This window comes from Abramis brama (assembly GCF_963993115.1).
Source record: "Abramis brama genome assembly, chromosome: 11".
Lineage (NCBI taxonomy): Eukaryota > Metazoa > Chordata > Actinopteri > Cypriniformes > Leuciscidae > Abramis > Abramis brama.
This window is the reverse complement of record NC_139973.1, coordinates 4258973-4281497: the sequence shown is the minus strand read 5'-3', so window position 1 is coordinate 4281497 and position 22525 is coordinate 4258973. Positions and strand designations below refer to the sequence as shown.

The following is a 22525-nucleotide window of genomic DNA, read 5'->3' as shown; positions in this document are numbered from 1 at the left end:
GACAATAACTGATGGATCATATTCATAAGTAACTTTATTCATGAACATATGACTGCACAAACAGCATTACTGGGCTTTGAGGAATGTAGAAAAGAGGTAAGAAAGTTACCTGAGTCTGTATTTATGAGGCACGCTGTCAAATGTTTCATACGCAAATGACTAAACTGACACTATATACCATGATGCCTTTGAACAATGCTTGGGTGACTTCACATAAAAAAAATTCCTCATAAGAAAAAAGTTCTTTCTTGAAATTAATTTTAAGAACCATTTGACCTGTTTTAAGAGCATTTTGCAGTATATGAACTGTAATATGTTACACAACTGTATTGTCAACGGGAGGTGCTTTAAACATCAGTCATGTTGTAAACATCACCCCCATATCAGCGCAATAACACAATTCAGAGCAGTAAAAATTAGATTGGACGATTAAAAAAAAAAAAAAGCGAATTGTGAAAATATAGTGCCAAAATGATATAGTGTCTGCATTGACAATATATGCATTTCACTGTAACAAATGAGTTGGCATTGTGTAGAGTGAGCAAACAAATTCACTGAGGTTTCTGGTGTTGAGGTACTGAATTACAATTATGATGATTGTTGTTGAACATTTACATCACTGATGAAGTCATTATTTCTGTTTGGTGTAAACAGACACGATAGAATCCATTCATTCCACTGTAAACATTAAACTAAAACAATAAAAGGCAACACTTTACAATAAGGTTCATGCATGAACTAACAATGATCAATACATTTGTTACAGCATTTATTCATCTTTGTTAATGTTAGTTAATAAAAATACAGCTGTTCATTGTTCATGTTAGTTCACAGTGCATTAACTAATGTTAACAAATACAACCTTTGAGTTTAATAATGTGAAATTAATATTAACTAAGATTAATAAATGCTGTAGAAGTATCGTTTATTCTTAGTTCATGTCAACTAAGGTAGTTAACTAATGTTAACCTTATTGTAAAGTGTTACCCAATAAAAAGAAATTATACATTAAAAGATTAATCATTAAAATTGTTTCAACATTAAAATGAAGAGTAATTTCAAGCTTTGGTAATATAATGTTTCCAGAATCCTGAGAAGTACATGATTAAACAAACTTTATATAACCCATCATCAGGCATCACCGAGATGATTTTGAGGTGCATTTCTTTTTAAATCCCAAGATCTTGAACATTAAATAAATGTCTTGAACAAAACAAATTCATGTTTTTTGTTGTCATTTTTGAAGTGATAAAAGCCCAGTTCACACCAAGGACAAGAACTATAATGATAAAAATAAAGATTTAGTTCTAAAACAAATTCTAAATATAAAAGAGTAGCAGAGTTCACACCACAACTATTGATACTTTGCACGTGATGTCATAAGTACTGGCTGGCGGGCAAGAACGTCGTTCTCCAGCAACGAAACCCAGTAAACTAATCAAGGGTCGCCAGTTTTACTATACAAAAGTTGGTGTTTTGAGGTGTAAACGACATGCCAGATAGTTGTTGTGCAATTTGATGCACTAACCACAGATGAGATAAGCAACCTTCACAGTATACACACGTCTGTGCATTACCATCAAAAGTAATTTCAACATTTGTTTGAATACAATGGGTGTATGATCATGTAATTAATCGTGTCTTTAAGTTACTGTAGTTTTGTCAATCAACACCACCAGTATTCACCAGCTGGTTCGGCGAGTCAGCTGTTTGTGTTATGAGTCTAAGCTAGACTAACTGTACGTTCACACCGCCGCCGGCGAGAGCGGCAAAATTCATTGAAAATTAATGATTTCCGGGCACTTTGACGTGTGAACGCACAGTAACAGCTGTCGTCTTTTGCTAACAATAACAGAAGTGTGTGATAGGTTGTTTTGAGGTTTGCGATATCTATGATTTTCAATGAGAACCAGAGATGACCCAACAGTAGAGCTAGATTATTTACTAGGAATTATTACTGCTCGATTATCTTAAAAAAACTTGTCTGCTTTACACAATTTAGCTACCTTGGAGTTAATCCTAGTCCATAGTTATGCAGCTAGCTCGCTAACAGACTTGATAGCTACTAGAAAGTCCTGGAACTACAGGACTCAACGTTGAAAATACCCGTTTGTTGCCCGCCAGGTATCCGTGGCTGCAAAGTATCAATAACGATAACGACACAGAGAAACAATATCGTTGGAATCACTTTCAGATCCATTTTTCTTCCAGCTGATGAACGATAAAAACATTGACAGCCAATCAGAATCCATCCTGCTTTAAAGAGCTTGAGCATTACATTGGCAGACGACAAAACCGCAGCATGTTTATAATAAACACAACAATATCCGCTGGTGTGGACGCTAATAAGGTTATCATTATAGTTATTGTTATTGGTGTGAACGGGCTTTAAGACATACTACGGTGTCTGGCCACCAAAATTGTGCACAAAAATGTGTTTTAAGAAAGCAAACCAGTTCAAATTTAAAATCTTGTTGACTTCAGAATCCATGATAAATGATGATAAAGGAAAAGATGATGTGATAAAATGGCAGTGTAAATTGCTGACAGGTGTCCACAATAAAGATTTTGAAATGAGAAATGTAGTAAGGGAATGCATGTCTGATTTTGAGCCCTCCGTTTTGGGTGCAATTTGAGGACTGGCACGTTTTCCTTTTTTACAGTGTACATGAAGGCAGTTGAGATGGAGAATAACCCCTGACGAAGTATCATAGTCATCAGTGAGGTAGTTCTAGTCGCTCTCCTGTGATGTTAACGCAGCAGGCGGAGTCTGAGTGGGCGGGTCTTCGGTTGACTCCGCCCCTTCAGCGGTCTAGGTGCAGGGGACAGAGAACGCATGAGGAATGTGTGTGCGTGACCCGAGAATCACGACAGTTGGGACAGGAAACCAAGAAATGTAAGGAGCTGTGCTGGATTTCCCTTAAACACACTGAGTCATTTAGTTCTGTTCTAACCTGTGAATTGTTTGAGTAACGGGGAGTTTCTAAACGGTTTCTGAATACATTTCTTGGTTTCACTTCAAAAAGACCTCCTACTTTTTGACAGTCACTGATTGACAAGTCTATCGGGTTAAGTGTTTAACGGCATGAGATGATTATCATGCACTGCTATTCATTTTTTTCTTTATGGGTTGCAGGGCAGCAAAAAAACGAATCAATATGACGGGTTATGAAAATAATCGACTCGACTAATCGAGTTTCATTATTAATTCGAGTCTTTCCCACTTTAAATTGGTGAAAAACATTTCTATGAACACTTGTATTCTTGTAATGTGAGCATTGTAACTGTAGACAAGCAATTAAATGTCTCTTTCTTCGTTAAATGACAATTTATCTTTTTTAGATATTAAAAAAAAGAAAGAAATTAATACTTTTATTCAGAAAGGATGCATTAAAGTGACAGCAAAAACATAATGTTTCAAAACATTTCTATTTCAAATAAATGCTGTTCTTTTGAACTTTCTATACATCAAAAAATCCTGAAAAAAAATTATCCACAAAAATATGAAGCAGCACAACTGTTTTCAACATTGATAATAAGTATATATATATATATATATATATATATATATATATATATATATATAAATAATGTTATATATAATATATATATATGTTGTTTTTTACCTGCTGTTCTTCCTGATGAATGGTCTTCTGAGGCTATAAATTAGAGAAAAAAAGAAGGTGAGGAAAAAAAATACATTTCTGCCAACTCAACACATAAACAGGACATTTAAGAAGAAAGAATAAAGCAATCATGTGCACTTAACATTAACATCTAATCAGGTAAATAGGGTAATGTTTGATTTCATATTAAAAGGGGTCATATTATTAAAAAAAGAATTTCCTAAACAATGGAGACATACTCTACTAGTCTATCCAGACCATTTATGAATGCTGAAAGCTGCAGAAAACTGCTAATTCATGATATTTTTGAGGTCATGTGTTCATATTTGTGTAATGCACTTAAAAGTATTTCATTAGAATGTAAATTATTTTATATTTGAGTTAATCAGCTGCTAATTTAACATGTCGTACAGTATGCTGCAGAGTTTGAAGGAAAGTGTGTGATTCTCACCCATTTTCGTGGTCTACCTCGAGGTCTTCGTTCTCTCAGTGGCTCAACCTGCATCCAAAAGCAGATGAAGGAAAGAGAGCGCATGTTATATGTCTGAGCAAGAATCAGTGAGCTTAAGCTGAAGTGCACTCCAGCAAGTTGTCTTACTTTGGCTGTGACCCGCTGGCCTTTATTTTTACTGCCTCTTGGTCTTCCTCTCGGCCTCTTAGGAGCTGAGGGTTCAACAGGCTCCTGAGGGAATCAATTCACTTGGTTTAACTAAATTTATTTAGTATCCATCCATCCATCCATCACTGCATCTCTCTGACCTGTGGTTGTTTGCGAGGTCGTCCTCTGCTGCGTTTGGGAGCTGGTGCCTCTTCTTCTGGGGCCACTGCCTCCATCTGACCTGCATCGGTCTCCTCCACATCCATCCTGACCCCAGAACACCTCACACATGCATGGACACACACAATCTGAACGAGACTTGAGTGAACACAGGAAGAAATGGAGAGAGAGATATGGTTAATGGACAATTTGATGGATGTAGAAAGAGCCTACAATTAGTGTAAAAGCCAGCCATTTGTACAGTCAGCTTGAATGTATTGCAAAATAAAGTGAGGAGGAGAGGTCTTTATTTTACATATATTGCACATTACCCAACTTATAACATGGCTACTTACCAAATAAATACATTAATAGATATGAAATATTTCATTATGTGAAAGGAAATTCAAAAGACATGAAACTAGCAAATATTTGACCTTTTTTTGTTGTTGTTGCATATTCTTGCACCTAAAATGAAAACAGGCAAACTACTTAACTAACAAATAGTTAAGCTAAATAAAAATCATAGTGGTTTGTTGCGTGAGAGGTTAAATTGCATCATAACTTTACGCTTTGTCCTCATCAGTCACGCACTGCAATTAGCTTAATACAGTCACTTTATATTTGAACAAAAATCTGTCTCATGATCAACTTCTCATCTTCTACAGTCACTGCTGCTCTGAAATCATCTTCTCATTCCTACAATGACACAGACATTAGTCATAGTTTTAACAGCAACAACTTGGGGCGTGAGAATTTGATATTCCACAAAAATAGTCTCTCTCTCTCTCTCTCTCTATACATATATATATATATATATATGTAAACCTAAGAAAACACAAGAGTAATTTCAGGTATTCAGTATATACTAGTCAATATCATCATATTCACTGTAGACTCTTCATCCTACAGCTACACGTTCATATGATCATATGTCATTTATTGGCTGTGAATGTATATACACATGAATTTCATCAATGACAGCTTATTTAACCCCTGCTGGCAGAGAGGGATCTTCTAGGAGCCTGTTCAATGGCATCTATTCACATGAAACGTAACTTTCCATGTTCCTCTCATGCATATATAACTAACCGCTCTACACTATAAACTATGTGTCAGTGACTCCTAATAAGAAAACCTAATAAGCTTTACCAAAATAGTACCATGTGCGTTTGATTAGCATGTTCATATGCAACGGTATTTAAAAGTCAATGTAAGGGACTTCAAAGAATTCCCATCGTGGTAGATGACAAAAAATCATGTTTTTGCCATGCATATTATGTGGTAATAATAAGGTACTTTTTGTATCAGGGAGAACACACTAACAAAAAAGTACCCAAATGTACCATAGTAGTGACACATTTTTGGTTTATCAGGTGTTTTTGAACATATACCAACACAACAAAAATAAAATAGTAAACAATTAGGGTCTATAAATAACAATTTAAAAACATCTGGAATGGAAGGAATAGTACACTAGCTATTCAGTGAGTTTTCAGTGGTCTTTAAAATATTTTTCCATATGGTGGGCAATTACGACAACCCACATTTTTCACATTCTTTCAGACCTACAGAAAAATGTAGCTGGCGATCGTGAACTACAGCGTGAAACGAGCATGCTTTGCGGTGTCCTAAGGATGCAAACACATCCTTAGCAACATTTAAAGAGGGAGACAAAATATGATTACAGACACTACAACAACTTCAGCGGCCGGAGAAGAGGAACACGTCAGAGATAAACACAACAACAGAGGTGACAAAACAAAGTAACTACAAGTACCATGGGATTACCAAGTTTTTGAGGACAAAATATCATGTAAAAAGGTTTTTTTATTTTTTTTAATTTTTTTATAGTACCATGGCAATGACATTTTTGGGCATATACTATGGCTGTGGCACCATGGTACAGTGATAGTATCAGGCGAATACTTTCATATATACCATAGCACTGAAACTTACCATGGTATGTATATGGCATTCCAGGGTTCCAGGGTACTCTGAAGAATAACATGGTACTATGGTACAAGCCTAAAAAGTTTTCTTTTTTATGTATTTTTAATTCTATTTCTTAATTTACGTCTATTCCTTAATTTAAAAGAAGGTGCCAAAACTACAGTACTGTCCTTTTGTAGCATGGCTATATTAAAAACTCATTGCGTTTTATTGACATGAAATCTGAGATATTCAGATTTCATCACCATAACAACACAACTTAAGCATTAACAAAACTGATTTATTAAAAAAATATAAAAAATGTCATAAGTTGACATTTAGTGTAGAGCACTTTACCTTGTTTACGTTGTCCTCAGCACTTTGCGTTCACCTGGAGAAGCGGCGTCGCGTGTGTGATGAGACCGCGAGTCTACATCAACATAACATGATTGACATCATTTCTGGCCCCGCCCTCCTCTACTCACGTCAATCATTCTCTCAGAACTGAACTCAACTGAAGCGCCACGCTTCTTTTAGCTCGTCTTCTTCTAGCCAAGGCTCTGCAGTTCTTCTTGTGCTGTTTGTAATGGCATCTTTCATGTCAGGTTAAATCGCTTCCTCTCATCAACATTGCCAGCGAGCGCGACGCTGCAAACGTCGCATTTGTCGACTGGATGCTGCCGTCGCGTCGCGTTTTCTTTGTTTTGCTGTTTTGATTGGTTAACTTGATGGCTTGTTTGTACAGTCCGTCGCATCGCGTCACAAGCATGACGCCCATAAAATCCTTTTAAAATGCAGTTGCTAAACCACCGACAACACGATCTGTTACCAGTTTGATAATTTACTAGAATATTAGCCCTTTGCTACAGTGATGACAAGACCATAGGAATGAGTAATCAGGTCTTTTTTCTTCTCCTAAATAAGTATTTCAAGAAAACAAAAATTAGTCATTAGCAGAAGAATGAGAAAGCACTAACAAAAGTCCCTAAAAGTACCATGGCAAAACTATGAAGTAGATAGATTCTGTTTTATTGTGTTTTAATTTTTATGGCCTGAAATTCACATATCGGTAAAAAAAGAAAGAAAATCATTGTAGCTCCATGATGATGATACCTACCTACCATATAAAACAATCTCATATAATTTGGGTATTTATTGACAAAAATAATGCAATATAAATGCAGTCAATAATTGATCATCTTTCTTTCATAATCAAAATGACTCATTTAAACGTTTTTTTTCCCCCTTTGAAAATAATTTCTCGATGCCTAAAATAGCTTGAATGTAACTCATTATGCGCATCATGAATATGCTAATTAGCCCCGCCTCTACTCAATCAGCTCGGACAAGCTGAATGATGCCATCAAAATGAACAAAAATGCCCCCCAAAATAAAGTTATGGGGGAAAACAATGCCTTAATAATGAGTTCCTGATTTTTGTATTTATAACGATATAGTTAAGCAATAACCTATCACACAAGCAAGTGCTTTTTGTCCCCAAAAAGCATTTTGCAAATGTGATATTGATATTATAATACAGTTAAATAAACTTGTTCTCCTCAACCACCACCAATGTGCAGCATCCACCAATATGGATATTTTCTTTTCTTACAAAAACACATCGCATCGCTTCAGAAGGCATTTATTAACCCCCTGGAGTCATATGGATTACTTTTATGATTGATGGATGCACTTTTTGGAGCTTCAAAAAGTAAGAAGAAAGTAATTTACACCTAGAATGGCTTGAGGGTGAGTAAATTATGGGATGATTTTCATTTTTGAGGTGAACTAACCCTTTAAAAGGATTCTATATATACACACAGTAACAACTGCAGTAAATTACTGGGATTAATAATTACTAATTGTAATTCGGTGGGACGACATTAGATGAATGTTGGAGGGAAAAAACAGAATTTTGAATACTTTATTAATAATAAATTCTACAAAGTTCAGTGTAGTTCAGACTGGTGATGTCAGTTTTAATGTAAATGTATGTGCACCTGTATATTCATATGTTCCACAATTGCAAGCATACATCTTAATGTCAATTAAAGCCCCCAAATTCAGAACGATACAAAAATGCTTACATAATCTTATAAAAACACATTTTTAAGTATATTACATTCCATCTACTTAATATATTTATATTTTAGAAGATGAGGCAGTGTGAAACGTCGTCATGTTGCTGTCATGTGTGTGTTGTGTTATGTTGTGTTATGAGCTGGTCTGTCAGCTAGGTCATCTCCATGACCTTCTTAATCCAATCCACATAAACAGACACACGGATGAAGATGTTCGGTTGTCCTGGGTGTCCGCAGCGGCGCATGGGTATGATGACTCCCTCAAGAACCCAACAGTCGCTGTTCTGACAGGCCAGAGGGCCACCGTAGTCTCTCTGAACGAGCGAAAAAAATAAACGTTACAGTGCACCTGCACACAGCACATCTTACTCATTTCACAATCCACACTCACATCTATTGCAAAAGCAGAACTTGTAACTCGTGTAGCCGCACTAACGCATAGAAAGGAAATGTTTGAAGCACTAAATGCTTCACTTTTAAACGCACATTTGCAAGATTTTTTGCAAGCTAAGCAGTGTCTAGATCAGTGCTAGTTTGACATCCAGATTTTACATGTTTATCATACAAAAATGCTCAAAATAAATTAAAAAAACACCAAATTTTCTACCAAAAGACTGAAGAATTTATCAAAATACTGAGTAAAAATAATTAAGTTTGATTAGACACACAGCCTTTGACATCAACAACGAATAATATGGGATGCATTTCTACACACACACACACACACAAAAAAAGCTTATTTATTTACTAACTATGAATGATTATGTGTGCTGTCGCATCTTATTATTTGCATTTAGCACTGCTTTTTCATGTCAGAACAGACTGTCTTTTGAGAAGCACTGGTCTTTACACATGAATCACAACTCACATCAAGTCATATTTGTTATTATACAGCAATGCTTTCATTATGTAGTGATTCTTAAAGTCACCATGAATTGTGTTTTTTATGGAATATTGCAGTATTTATTATGAATGATTTATCCGCACACAACATTATTTTTTTTTAATTAATGTGTCTGTCTTGTAATATTTAATCAAAATAACTTCCCTTTTCGAGCTTTCCAAGAACATTTGTTCTTGTTCCAGATCGCAACTTCTGTTTCATGCAGACTTTAACTTGTAAGGTGTTAAAAGGCATAAAAGCACAGCACAAGCAACAGGTCAGCACATCAGTACCTCACAGGCGCCCACTCCAGCCTGGAACGGCATGGTGCACATCTCATTCTCACGGACACGACCCTTGAAATATGGGTTACAGTCTTTATTGCTCAGTACAGGCATCTGAGCCACATTCAGAACAGTTTCATCCCCCTTTCCTGAGAGAGAGAAGAAGAGAAGATCAATGATGGGAAGGAAAGGATGCATAACTGGATGGGTGGGTAAATGGAGATCCAAAAAACAATATTTTCAGCATCAGATTTTACATCTAACCGGACGCTATGCATGTCTAGCATTTTTTGTGCACATTGAGAGTGAAAATGACGCACAAAACGAAAAACATCCCAGCCAATTACATGATTTTAATATTGTCTTCTATTCAATTCTTCAGAATTTCATAAAGTCAGAATTTCTAGCTTCCTACTTTGGAAAAATGTGAATAAACATTTTCAGAGGTATATTATCCTCTCTGCTGAACAAACATTTGCACTGCCAAATATTATTACAATTTTAAATAATTGCTTTCTATTGTAATATATTTAAAAATGTAATTTATTTCTGTGATCGAAGCTAAATTTTCAGCATCATTACTCCAGTCTTCAGTGTCACATGATCCTTCAGAAATCATTCTGATTTGCTGCTCAAGAAAACAGTTGTGCTGCTTAATATTTTTGTGGAAATGGTGATACATTTGATGAATAAAAAGTTCAGTAGAACAGCATTTATGCTGAATAAAAGAATACAATTGATTTTTTATCACCTTTTGTTTCTCCCCAACCAGCAATTTCACAGACGGTTCCCTCTGGCACGATGTAGCGCTCAGGAGGAAGACATATCTGAGACACACGGTCATTAAACTGGGCAGGACTGCAGGAGAAGAGTGACATATGTGTCTATTAGAGGGCAAAGATACTTTAAAGAATACCATGGTACATGTCCAAAACCCGCGGTGGAACCAAAGCATGTGTAAATGTGTTTGTGTGTGGTATGAAGTACGTTTCTAGCTGAAGCATGACCAGGTGAGATTCAGACGGGCCGCAGACGATCTTGGTGAGAGCAATGGTTTGTCTATCTGGTTCTCCTTCCTTTGGATCACGGAACAAGGTGCCCATCATAGCACTATATCCCGTGAGCTCGACGTAACTGCATACAATCACAAACAAGCACGTAAACATTTATTAAAACGCCCGTACTGTCCAGCTGTGAATCACTGCAGACTGTGAGTTACCAGGAAGAGAAGCATTGTTTGGTGCTGATGACCCATTCAGAATTGACCAGAGAACCTCCACAGAAGTGATTTCCTTTCCTGTGAAGATAAGGAGATTCAATCAGCTCAGAATACATACAGTGGCTCGAAGTATTTGTGCTTACACTAAACACTGTTCATAAACCTATTTTACTTCCATAAAGTGACATATTTGGGCAAAAAATAGTAAGACTAACCGGTCTCTAAGGCTGACGGTCCAGGGAGAGTTTCCAGGTGTGCCGCCCACTATTCTTAACTTGGACTTGACACGACGGTCGTCACGCTTTCCACACTCGTTAAACACAACCTCCGCTGTTTACACACATAGATTATTATATTAGAAGCACAACTGCACACATCAGATTCTGTACTACTCTCTGTATAATGTTTTTGACTTACTTGTTGGCCCGATGATTGGCACTTTCTCTCCAGCTATTACAATATAAAGGAGCACACAGAAAATAATAATAATACATTATTATAAATCATTTAATTAGTTATTATTACTATTATTAATGTATAATTCAAAATAATAAATAATTATAAATAATTATAAAACCAAAATAAAATAAAAACTAATAATTATTAATAATTGTGCTTGGAGAATTTCACAAAAATAGCTCATACTAACACATTTCACCATTTATAGGGCCAGATTTACTAACAGCTTTTTGGCGTTAAAAAACTACTTTCAGGATTTACTAAAGACACGCAGTGAAAAATTAGCGCTGAAAAGGCATGGGCACAGTTATTTTTGCAAATGACCTTATTGCACATGCATTTGTAGTTTCAAGTTGCATTTTTAGTTGCAAGTTTCCCTTTCAGATGCTAAATTTCTGCGAAGAGTGTATTCAAATGAATCACAAATGGTGATTTACTAAGGTGTGGGCTCGTCAATTTACTGGTATTCGTGCCATTATTTAACGGCCAAAAAAAAAAAAAGCATGTCTAAAGGGGTCCCTATGCTTTTCCACTTTTTCAACTTTAGTTAGTGTGTAATATTGATGAAAAAAGATCTGCAAGGTTACAAAGCTCAAAGTCCACTCCAAAGGGAGATATTTTATTTAACAGAATCCACTTTCCAAGAACTACAACGAAGGACTCATTTGGACTACAACGTGTTTTTTTCCGGGCTTTGTGAAGTCATAATGTTACTCATTTAAATAATCCCGCCCACGGAATATGCAAAAAAAGGTGCAAGGCCCGGTTGAGCTGCATTAGAGAAGACAGTGTTGTCGCTATGTCATAGAGACGCTGTTTTGTCCACCACGTTTCCAAAACTCACTTGTTTGACCTTCTGACAAACCTAGAGTGGTCCAAATTGACAACGTTTATCTGTGTGCTGCACATTTTACGGGGAACAGCTTCCAGAACCTAAGAGAGTACAATGCAGGCTACACACAAAAGCTTCTCCCACTTTGTAGGGGCCAATCTGTTGTTTATGGATCACAACTTGTAAGTATGTAAAGTTGTAAGTTCTATTAACAGTTCCAATTATAAGTTTTATGAAGTTGCTTTGATGTAAACAAAGGGCAGAGCTTTGCCTCCGCTGCTAACTAACATTACAGTATTAATGTGGTGTTTACTTTAGATTTTGTAAGCTCTCGCTTTTCTAAGACGGTTCGGAAAATAAACCTTGGTTTTGTGATCATTTACTGTTTACATTACCATAGTTTTCCAACAAATATCATGATTAAATGGTGTATAACGGTTCTAAAATGTATAAGAAAATTACAAAAAACATACCACTCTGAAACATTTGAAATTGACGCCATCCTTAATATTTACACCTGAGCAGATGAAACTCATGGTTATGGTAAGAGGCGTGACATTTCCTGAACACGCGGTGCCAATCACAACACACTGGGCCAGCTAACCAATCACAGCACATTTCATATTTTGGAAGGAGGGGCTTCATCGAAACAAGAACCGAATGCTGCGTTCGAATCAGACTGAGGTGCTGTAAAAATGTAAAATATGTTAAAAATAATGTGTGTTTTTTTAACAATCAAGCATATTCTAGAACATGCCAAAAACAAGACTTTGTAAAATGGCATAGTAGGACCTCTTTTTTTCCAATTTTTTCCTCTTATTTTCCTAAACACTGATTTGCGCTGCTCTTGGTAGATTGTGTTGGTCATTATGTAAATGATCTGACTGCGTCTGTGTTCTTTAATTTGCTCGGCGTCAGTAGATCACTTTTTTGCACTCTCACACTAATTTGCCCTGATTAGTAAATCTGGCCCTTAAACTTCTGTTCACAGATCCTGTGTGGGTCTGGTTATCAGAGGCTAAAAGAGCTGAAATGACAGAATTAGATTGAAAAGAGCATCTAAAAAAAACACAGTAACTTTACCACACTGCTTGATGGCACAGTAGTCAAATTCAGTCTTGGGGTCAGAGGTGTAGCACCAGGGTCCGTGGTGGTCTCCGTCAGGGTTCCTGCAGTAGTTGTCGGTCAGATTGGCCTCTGGGTGTGTTTCGGGGTTTATCCTGCAAATATATGTCCATAAATTATCTTGAATATATGTCATACAGCAATAAACCTGCTTTAGATGAGACAAACAAGAATGGAAAGCTTAATACTTATTTTACTTAACTTACTTAGTAATTTTCCATTGGATAAAACACGCTTTATGCATTTGTGTGATCCTATGGTGAACATTTGTTAGACTTACTTGGTTTTGTGAGGTGTATTGACGCTCCATTTCTGGCAGAGAATACCTTTACGTGTCTTGCGGACAACACCCCGATAGTTTTTGCCGATTTCATTATAGCAATCTAGTTTATGGAGGAAAAAAAATCTGGTTATTTACAACACTTTAATGTTTTAAAAGATGTTTCTTCTGCTCACCAATGCTGCATTTATGTGATCAAAAATACAATAAAAATACAATAAAAACAGTAATATTGTAATAGTTATTTAATATATTACACTATTAAATAATTTATTATATATTTTAAAATGTAATTTATTCCTGTGATCAAAGCTGTATTTTCAGCATCATTACTCCAGTCTTCAGTCTCACATGATCCTTCAGAAATCATTCTAATATGGTGATGTGCTGCTCGAGAAACATCAAAATCAATTTTGAAAACCGTTGTGCAGCTTCATGTTTTTATAAAAACGGCAGAGTATGTACAGTCATTATGAAGTGTGAGCTGAGATTTTCTGCAAAGTTTTCTCTTCCCACAAAGCACAGTCAAAATGTCTCTTTAAAAACTCAAAGTGCAGTTGATGTTTTTAATCACTAGTGGGCGCCAGCTGTACCCTCGGCCTCGATGTCGTCAGCGCAGCGTTTGATCTGCAGGCACAGAGCCGTCCTCATGTCAGAGATGGACGTGAAACACCAGGGCGCCTCCGACCCGTCCGGGTTACGGCAGTAGTTCTCCTCCAGACCCCTAAAGGTGGAAAGAGGAAAGAAAGTCACAATCAACAATCAGTTCTATAGATTTTCAGGTCATATTCAAGCCCCTCTCGACTCACTTGCACTCGTAGGTTTTGGGGAAGAACGGGTGTTCGTGGGGTTTCTGGGCGTCCCAGCGCTGACAAGGGATTCCAGAGGTTGTTTCGTTGACTTTGCCCCTGTAGTCCTCTCCACGACCCCGAAAACAGTTAGTGGTGTAGCCGGAGCGAAAACGCCGCTTGGGAGACTCGGCTGCAGGATGAAAGGAGAGTATCTACTTGTTAAAATGACTTTAGTTAGTAGTATAGTAGGAATCTGGACAGGTGCTGTCCTACCAACTCTATATTCTAAAGCTCCTGATGGATCAGTCGTTGGATATTCATAAAGAATAATACTGTAGTCCGTCTTGTGAACCCAGTGCAGTAAACTGCTATTAATGTTGTGCTCTCGAGTTTCTGATTTTCGATTATTTAGTTGTCTCTTTGAAAAGCACTGATGCGATTGGAAATGACAGTGATGTCCCTGGGATGATGAAGATCTGTGTCCTTTAAACAGAATGAATGAATAATAATCCAAATGATTTGCATGGAGATTGAAATTCATGCACTGCTAACAGAATGCAAACAACTGTTAAAGGTTATTAGTGTTATGCAAGCATTTTAAAGTTGACTTTGCATCAAAACTGTTTGGAAAACGGACTTAGAAGAATGTATTTGTTCAAGTTAATCTCTGATATGGGTCTCTATAAACTTTGACTTTTGAACTAAGCTCTCATGGACACATGGATATTGCAGACCTCACGTGTTTTATTTCTTCACAAAGCCAACGCTAACCGTACTGTATATCCTGCATGTAAAGTGCTTCTGTTTACACTCTTTATCTTATAAAGAATGATAAAACCAAAGAGGTGAAGGTTTGGCTGTTTAACTCCTGCGGCTGGTCAGATGCTCTAACTATATCATACTCTTCCAAAAAAAGTTCAGTAAGGATCAGTACAGAACCCTAGGGTTCTCGACTCAATTGTATAAAGAACCCTTTATGCCCAAAATATTCTATATAAGGGGAAATGTCTTCTATAGGGCTTTTCACACTTGAAATATTTAACATAACCTTCTAACAAAGCTGTCACTTTGTGACACTGTCACAAAAGCAGTGCTAACCGTGCTCCGGAGCTCATAACCTGCTAACCTTGCTCATAACCCTGGGTAAAAAGTGGTGTTAACCCCGCATCTAAATTACAGCTGTGAAACCTTTCTTTACCCAGGGTTAAAAGTGGGGTTTAGAACGACGATAACCCGGGGTTAAGCGCAGTGTGAAAAGGACTATTGATTGCATAATGCTTTCATGTTTAATGGGTTATTTCAACTATGTTTACAAGCTGCTTCATTCATAAAATTTTATTAAAATTAAAAATTAAAATTAAATTAATGAATTAATTAAAACTAAATACATAAAATGATCCAATGATGGGAATCCCTTAAAGGTTATATATGAAGCCTGATGGAACTCTTTAAGATTCTATATAGAACCTTTTCTTCAGATATTGCTACAAATTATTATAAAATGCATGTTCTTACTTTGACGACAATTGAAAAATAGCTGTGCATTCAAACAAGATAAACTTTTATCCAAGCAACACAGATATTGCTAATATTTTGTTGTAGTATAATGGTTTTACCAGAGCAGTGTACGTTTTTGAGGCTTATAAAATCACTCATTTTATTTATTTAATCATTTATTTATTATTAGCAGCAAGGTTATCTTCATGCCGGAAACAAAGTAAATACCAAAAGTCATGCAATTAAAAAACAAACCCTATATGAAACATTTAATTGTAAACTTCTATGAAATGAAACATTTCTCCTCGTGGTAAGGATATACAGAAATACTCACGGCACTTGCGTATATCACAGCTCTCTCTCTCCACCATCGGGTCAGTGGTGTAGCACCAGGGCACCGGAGACGCGTCCGGGTTACGGCAATAGTTATCATCCAAGCTTTTATCAGGATATCTGGTTACACAAACATCAGGTACAAAGACATTTTACATTATTAGTTCAGCATCCACTAAAAATTACTTCAACACCAGTTGATTAAAATTCAGTGCAAAAAATGGTTCCTAAAACTGCAGTTGCTTCTGCAGCATTTGAGCGCAGACACAGATATGATATTCTTTCACATTATCAAAATCACCATGAAATCAAAATTTACCATTCTTATTTTTATGGAATATTGACATTAACATTTAACATATAATATTTTTTCTTGTCCCAGAATCCGTTTCACTCGGATATACGTCACAATTGAGAGGAAAATACTATCTCATCTTCTGTTTCATGTCGTCTGTAAGTGTGACTTTAGGGCTATGGTACATGGTTATATTATATTTACTTTTCTGGCTGGTAGATGTGTTGATGAGGATACTGCTGGTCCCATCTCTGACACTCTTTACCGTTCACCGTGTGATCCACCTGACCTCTGTAGTCTTCTCCATTACAAGTGATGCACACCTCTAATGCAGAAACACACAAACATCACTTAGAACTGTACAAGTGAAAACGCTCTTAAAATGACACTGTGCTGCCAGTATTGAGCCTCACCGTCTTTGCACTGAGGGATGTCGCAGCTCTCATATCTGCGTTCAGGGTCAGTCGTGTAGCACCATGGGCCGATGCGGTCGCCATCTGGATTACGACAATAGTTCAGCTCCAGGCCATTAGTAGCAGACGGAGTCCATCTATTCCAAACATCACTCTAATATCATTATAAGAATCAAAGAGTAATATATATATATACATACACTACTGTTTATTCAGCTAGCATGCATTCAATTGATCAAAAGTGTCAGTAATGACATTTATAATGTTACAAAAGATTTCTATTTCAAATAAATGCTTTGTTTAAACTTTCTATTCATCAAAGTATCCCCCAAAAAAACAAAAAATACATGTATCATGGTTTCCACAAAAATATGAAGCAACTGTTTTCAACATTGATAATAATCAGAAATGTTTCTTGAGCATCAAATCAGCATATTAGAATGATTTCTGAAGGATCATGTGACACTGAAGACTGGAGTAATGATGCTGAAAATTCAGCTTTGATCACAGGAATAAATTACACTTTACAATATATTCAAATAGAAAACAGTTACTTTAAATTGTAATAATGTTCCACAATATTACTGTTTTTACTGCATTTTTAATGAAATAAATGCAGCCTTAGTGAGCATGAGAAACTTTTGAGTTTCAAAACATCCTATTTACTTTCTTAATACACAACATTGATCTTAATGTGCATGATTTATCAGTGCATGCTTAATTCTTAATTCTGAGAAAAGCTTGTTCATCATTTGTTTGCAGATGCAACTTGGTTTGATATTTTGTATCTAATGCAATGACATTCAGACAGTTTTAAAAGTGTCCTTTTGAGACCACTGTAAGTGTTGCTGTCTTACAAATAAATAATAAAAAACACAAAGCTAAATTTTTGTAACATATTATACATGATGTCTGACTCATACCTGTGGTCATGAGGGAATTTCGACCACCACTGTTGACATGTTCGTCCACTCATAGTCGTCGACACTTTCCCTCGATAGTCTTCTCCTTTACCCACGATGCACTTCCTTACATAGACTGAGTACAGGAGAACATTAACTTTCTGATACTTTATGTAACCCACAAAATCTATTGAAAAACATTTCGAGAAGCAATTTTTGACCTTTCATCTCATATAGGTCACAGTTCACGTTCCTCTTGACGTCTGCATTGTCTCCGTCGCCCACCCAGGGCAGATGTTTACAAACCACAGATGGACGAAACTCATAATTGAAAGCTCTGTAAAGTTCACATTTTTGTCAGAAAGTTTCACTCAAATTCTTATTGTAAAAAAATAAGAATAAAAATTGTATTCCCTTGTGAAAAAAGTGTGCTTAAATATATTGAATGTGCACTTGTAGTGTATTTCAAATTTAAAAAAAAAATCGTACAGATAATATATTAAAGGGGTGGTTGATTATGATTTCACTTTTCTAACTTTAGTTAGTGTGTAATGTTGCTGTCTGAGCAGAAACAACATCTGCAAAGTTACAACGCTCAAAGTTCAAAGCAAAGAGAGATATTTGCTTTTAAAGAAATCACTTTTTAAGGACTGCAACAAACAGCTGGTAGGACTTTTTTTTTTTGTGTGTGTTCCTTTTTTTTTTTTATTGAATTGCTACGAATATACAAAATCAATGCCAGGGGTAAATACAATTGCGAGTACAGCTACAAATTATATAGTCAGGAGTCAGGATTATATAGTATATTATGCAAATGACACAGTGAGACAGTTTTAAGGGCTTTGGAATTGCTGGATGTACTGAGAGTGTCCAGGTAGGATTTAAGTTCCTTATAGAAAATAAAAAAGTAGGGCTTAGCATCCTGAAATTTACATTTGTGTAAAAAAATTTTGCTAGAAAAATAAATAGGTTTATCAAAAAATATTGGTCCTTTACATCTTTATCAAAGTTGTGCTGACCAAATAAAATATCTTTGTATAACAAAGAAAAGCTCTGTGATGAAAATGTGCGGACAAAGATACAAAAATCCTTCCAGAACAGACTTGTATATGTGCATTCCCAGAAGAGATGAGAAATGGATTCGTGTTCAGCACCACAAAAAGAACATAAAGTGTCAATATCAGGAAACATCTTTTTTAAGTAAAGCTTCACAGGATAAAAAAGATGAAGTAATTTGTAAGACACATCCTTAACCTTATTGGTTATTAAATATTTAGATGATAAAGTCCACACTTTCTTCCATGGAATATTGACAAACTAGCCATTCCAGTACAACACAATGTATGGGAGAGAAACAATCTCATTTTGAAATAGCTATAGCTAATATTTCCAATCGTTGTATCAAAAGGATGAGCAACTGATAACGAAAACTGGGATCTAGCTGAATCTCTGAGAAGAGTTATTGCTCCATAAGGGATGGCATCCACTCTCGTGGAGTGACAGGTATATTGTACTTGTTCAAAAACTCTGAATATGAATACAGGTATCCATCAGAATTGATTAAGTGAGAAACCAAAATAAAATTATTCTTAACCCAGTTTGGGAAAAACAACGACTTATTTTTATAGATAATATCACAATTATTCCAAATAAAGTACCGGTGAGGACTAAAATTGTGTTTATAAATTAGGTGCCAGGCCAAAAGCGCTTGTTTATGAAAATTTGACAATTTAAGGGGCAATTTGGTGATATTGTAATTACATAACAATAGGAAAGGGAGACCACCCACCTTAGAGAAAACAAGACTAGGAAGAGTATTCCAGAATGAATCAGGGTTAGTTAAATACTGTTTTAACCAATTTATCTTGAAAGTATTATTTAAAGAAGTAAAATCTAGAAAGTTTAGACCACCACATTCATAATTATTAATACGGCTGGTAGGACTACATGAGCTTCCTCCAGGGTTAGTGACATCACCAACCCTAGAATTTACATAAACCCCGCCCCCGGGAACATGATTTATAGATTATCATGACAAGTTACATAAATTCATCAACTAACCATTCAGAAATGTTGTCTACATGTTGTCACTTCTTGAGTCTCTCAATCTTTGTCTGACTCCAGTTTGAACATAAAAGGCAAAACGTTTTTGAAATTTTAAGTGCATGCGGTTCTGCTCACACAAGAGCTGTTGAAGCTCCGCCCCCTGTGCCGGGAGCAGCAGCTCATTTGCATTTAAAGGAACAGACACAAAACGATGCGTTTTTGCTCACCCTCAAGAAGTGACAATTTTAACATGCTATAAAAAATATCTGTGGGGTATTTTGAGCAAAAACTTCACATACACACTCTGGGGACATCAGACACTAATTTTACATCTTGTGAAAATGGTATTATACCACCCCTTTAATATATTACACTTTAATGACAGTTTGTAATAATATCAAATTCAAAGTTTTACTTTAAACTGCATTTTAAATCAACGTTTTAATAATCATTTGTCATGCTTTAAACTTTGATTATAATTTTAACTGTAGTGTGTTATTTGTTAAAGTTAATATATTTTAAATGGCAAAAGACAACATAATTCTGAAAAGTGTAAAGTGTACTAAAGTCCTAATTAAGTGAGACAAACCCCTCCCCCTGAAACATACATTTAAATGAACACATTTTCATTAAATAGTAAATAAAAGTGAGGAAACGAGACCTGCATTCTGGACTCTCTGTGCAGCGTTTAGCACAATCCTCCAAAGTGATTCCCGGAAGTTCCGTCAGACGGTTTACGTTCCAGGATTTCAGAACCAGCTCTCTCCCCTCAGATCGCTGGAAATCATTGAGTGCGCTGCGGTGTGCTGTTAAAACACATCAGAACGGATGAACTGTAGTCACTACTGCCAACATGCTTTAAGTCAAGTCACCTTTATTTCTATAGCGCTTTATTCAATATTCTATCAAAGCAGTGATAACAGGAACATGATTCAATGATTCAAACATACAGTGTCGTTGTTCAGCTGAAGTCAGTTCAGTGTTGATTCAGTTCCATTGTAAAGATCATCAATTATTACAATAGTTCATTTCATCTATAAAGCAGTTCTCCTCCTCTTTAAAATAAAACTTGTATATACTTTGATATATACCGGTACTAGATTTATTTACCATGCTATTCAGATAATGTTACTTTTTTCCCCCCACTTTGGATATAATTAATAATAAATAGAAATCAAGTTGAAACTCTTAAAACTCCCAAAACCAATTACTTAATACTCTCTGTGTCAGTTATTAAAAGAAAACAATGCTGTTTAAAATCGAATGAATTATAACACTTTACAATAAGGTCTCATTTGTTAACATTAGTTAATGTATTATCTAACATGAACTAAAAAGGATCAATACATGTGTTACTGTTTTTATTCATCTTTGTTAATGTTAGTTAAAATACAGTTGTTCATGGTTTGTTCATGTTAGTGACTATACAACTTCTGATTTTAATAATATATTAGTACATGTTGAAATTAACATTAACTCTAAAAAATGCTGGGTTGTTTTAACCCAGTTTTGGGTCAAATATGGACAAACCCAAACACTGGATTAAAAATGCAATTAAAAAATGTAACCCAACAGCTGGGTTAACAAAATTGGGTTAAAACAACCCAGCATTTTTTAGAGAGTAAGTGTAATAAATGCTGTAGTTGTTCACTGTTAGTTCATGTTAAGTAAAGTATAATGAAACCTTATTGTAAAACATTTTTACAGTGCATGTCCATAAACATGCAATAGCCACGGTGCGTTGTCTAAAAACCCTTTTTGCCACATTATTATTAGTGAATCCAGCACACTCTTTATGATCCTTTTTGTGCCGGCTTATAACGCTGTAATGTTGTGTGTGACCCCTCAGAGGTGCTTAAACACACATGACCTTTGGATCTGTAAACTACATCTGTTTCACAAAATTCCCAGTGGCACGATCACGCAGTGATGCCCAAATAACTCCACAGTAAACAGAATCTGACACAGCTGTAACACATATGCGTGTGTTTAAATTCATTACACACACCATATGAACATGTGCCTGTGTGCATGACCAAAAAAACGTGACTTTGCCACAATTTCATTTGCTTACAAGAGTACTTTGGAAGTGATAGAAATACCATTTTCTTTCATATCATATATGGCACTGAATTATATTAATTTACCATGGTATTTCCACATTTTTACTTTGTTTGTCAGAGTTACTCAACTGAAATATTATATTTAAAACATCATATTTAAATAAACTTTGATTATATGGATCAATCGACGCTGTTCCTTATAAAAATATACCATGGTAACTATAGTTTTAGCCAAATTAGCACAGTTACTGCAGTTATTTGAATTATTTATTACAACTATAAAATCATAATGATTTATTATAGGATCTTTAACCATAGTTTGGTGTTTGAGTAGAACCATGGTTTACCATGGTAAATACTTATAAGGAGTAACACATGTTCTCTGGCTGTTTGGGAACCTCTAGCAATTTGAGCTACGCACTGTTTGTCTAAAAAAAACAACACAAAATTTAATGACTCAAAACACTCAATGTGAAAAGAAACTATTACTTCTGAGAGGATTGATCTTACCTGGAACTGCATCAGGCCAAAGCACCAGCGCTGTGAGAAAGAAGAGTGAAATCATGGTATAAGAGCTGCGTTTCTCCAACAGTAGAGCTCATCTGAGGGACTTTGATTCTTCTCCACCGATGAACTGATGAAGGGGGTGTGTGTTTACTCTGACAGAACGGGACATTTCCCAATGAAGACGCTGAAGTAAACATGCC

At 35.8% G+C, this 22525-nt stretch overlaps 2 protein-coding genes across 2 annotated transcripts; both read right to left on the bottom strand.

Moving 5' to 3' along the window:
• Positions 1-16: 16 nt before the first annotated feature.
• LOC311092911 (uncharacterized protein) lies at positions 17-6936 on the bottom strand. Its single transcript, XM_084129925.1, has 6 exons — positions 6673-6936; positions 4386-4542; positions 4225-4308; positions 4078-4125; positions 3627-3659; positions 17-2812 (listed from the first exon to the last, which is right to left on the bottom strand). The coding sequence occupies exons 2-6, from the start codon at positions 4488-4490 to the stop codon at positions 2732-2734; spliced, it is 351 nt and encodes a 116-aa protein (XP_083986051.1). The 5' UTR covers positions 4491-4542; positions 6673-6936; the 3' UTR covers positions 17-2731.
• A 1332-nt stretch (positions 6937-8268) lies between these two features.
• Positions 8269-22525, bottom strand: mst1 (macrophage stimulating 1). Its single transcript, XM_084129632.1, has 18 exons — positions 22329-22525; positions 20417-20561; positions 17931-18046; positions 17731-17845; positions 16808-16944; positions 16599-16719; positions 16101-16219; positions 14288-14459; positions 14072-14202; positions 13479-13581; positions 13157-13293; positions 11200-11232; positions 10998-11112; positions 10783-10860; positions 10551-10697; positions 10315-10421; positions 9573-9712; positions 8269-8710 (listed from the first exon to the last, which is right to left on the bottom strand). Exons 1-18 carry the CDS (start codon positions 22381-22383, stop codon positions 8549-8551), a joined length of 2133 nt encoding a protein of 710 aa, XP_083985758.1. The 5' UTR covers positions 22384-22525; the 3' UTR covers positions 8269-8548.

Bases quoted from the DNA above. Each gene is read 5' to 3' on its own strand.
- LOC311092911 (XM_084129925.1), bottom strand. From the start codon at position 4,490: ATGGATGTGGAGGAGACCGATGCAGGTCAGATGGAGGCAGTGGCCCCA. The intron at 4,126-4,224 runs GTAAGACAACTT...TTTTGGATGCAG, and splicing joins GCCAGCGGGTCACAGCCAAA to GTTGAGCCACTGAGAGAACG. The intron at 2,813-3,626 runs GTAAAAAACAAC...CCCTGCACCTAG, and splicing joins TTCATCAGGAAGAACAGCAG to ACCGCTGAAGGGGCGGAGTC.
- mst1 (XM_084129632.1), bottom strand. From the start codon at position 22,383: ATGATTTCACTCTTCTTTCTCACAGCGCTGGTGCTTTGGCCTGATGCA. The intron at 18,047-20,416 runs GTCTCGTTTCCT...TGAACTTTACAG, and splicing joins ACAGAGAGTCCAGAATGCAG to AGCTTTCAATTATGAGTTTC. The intron at 11,233-13,156 runs GTAAAGTTACTG...ATATTGTAATAG, and splicing joins CTGTGCCATCAAGCAGTGTG to CTGGAGAGAAAGTGCCAATC.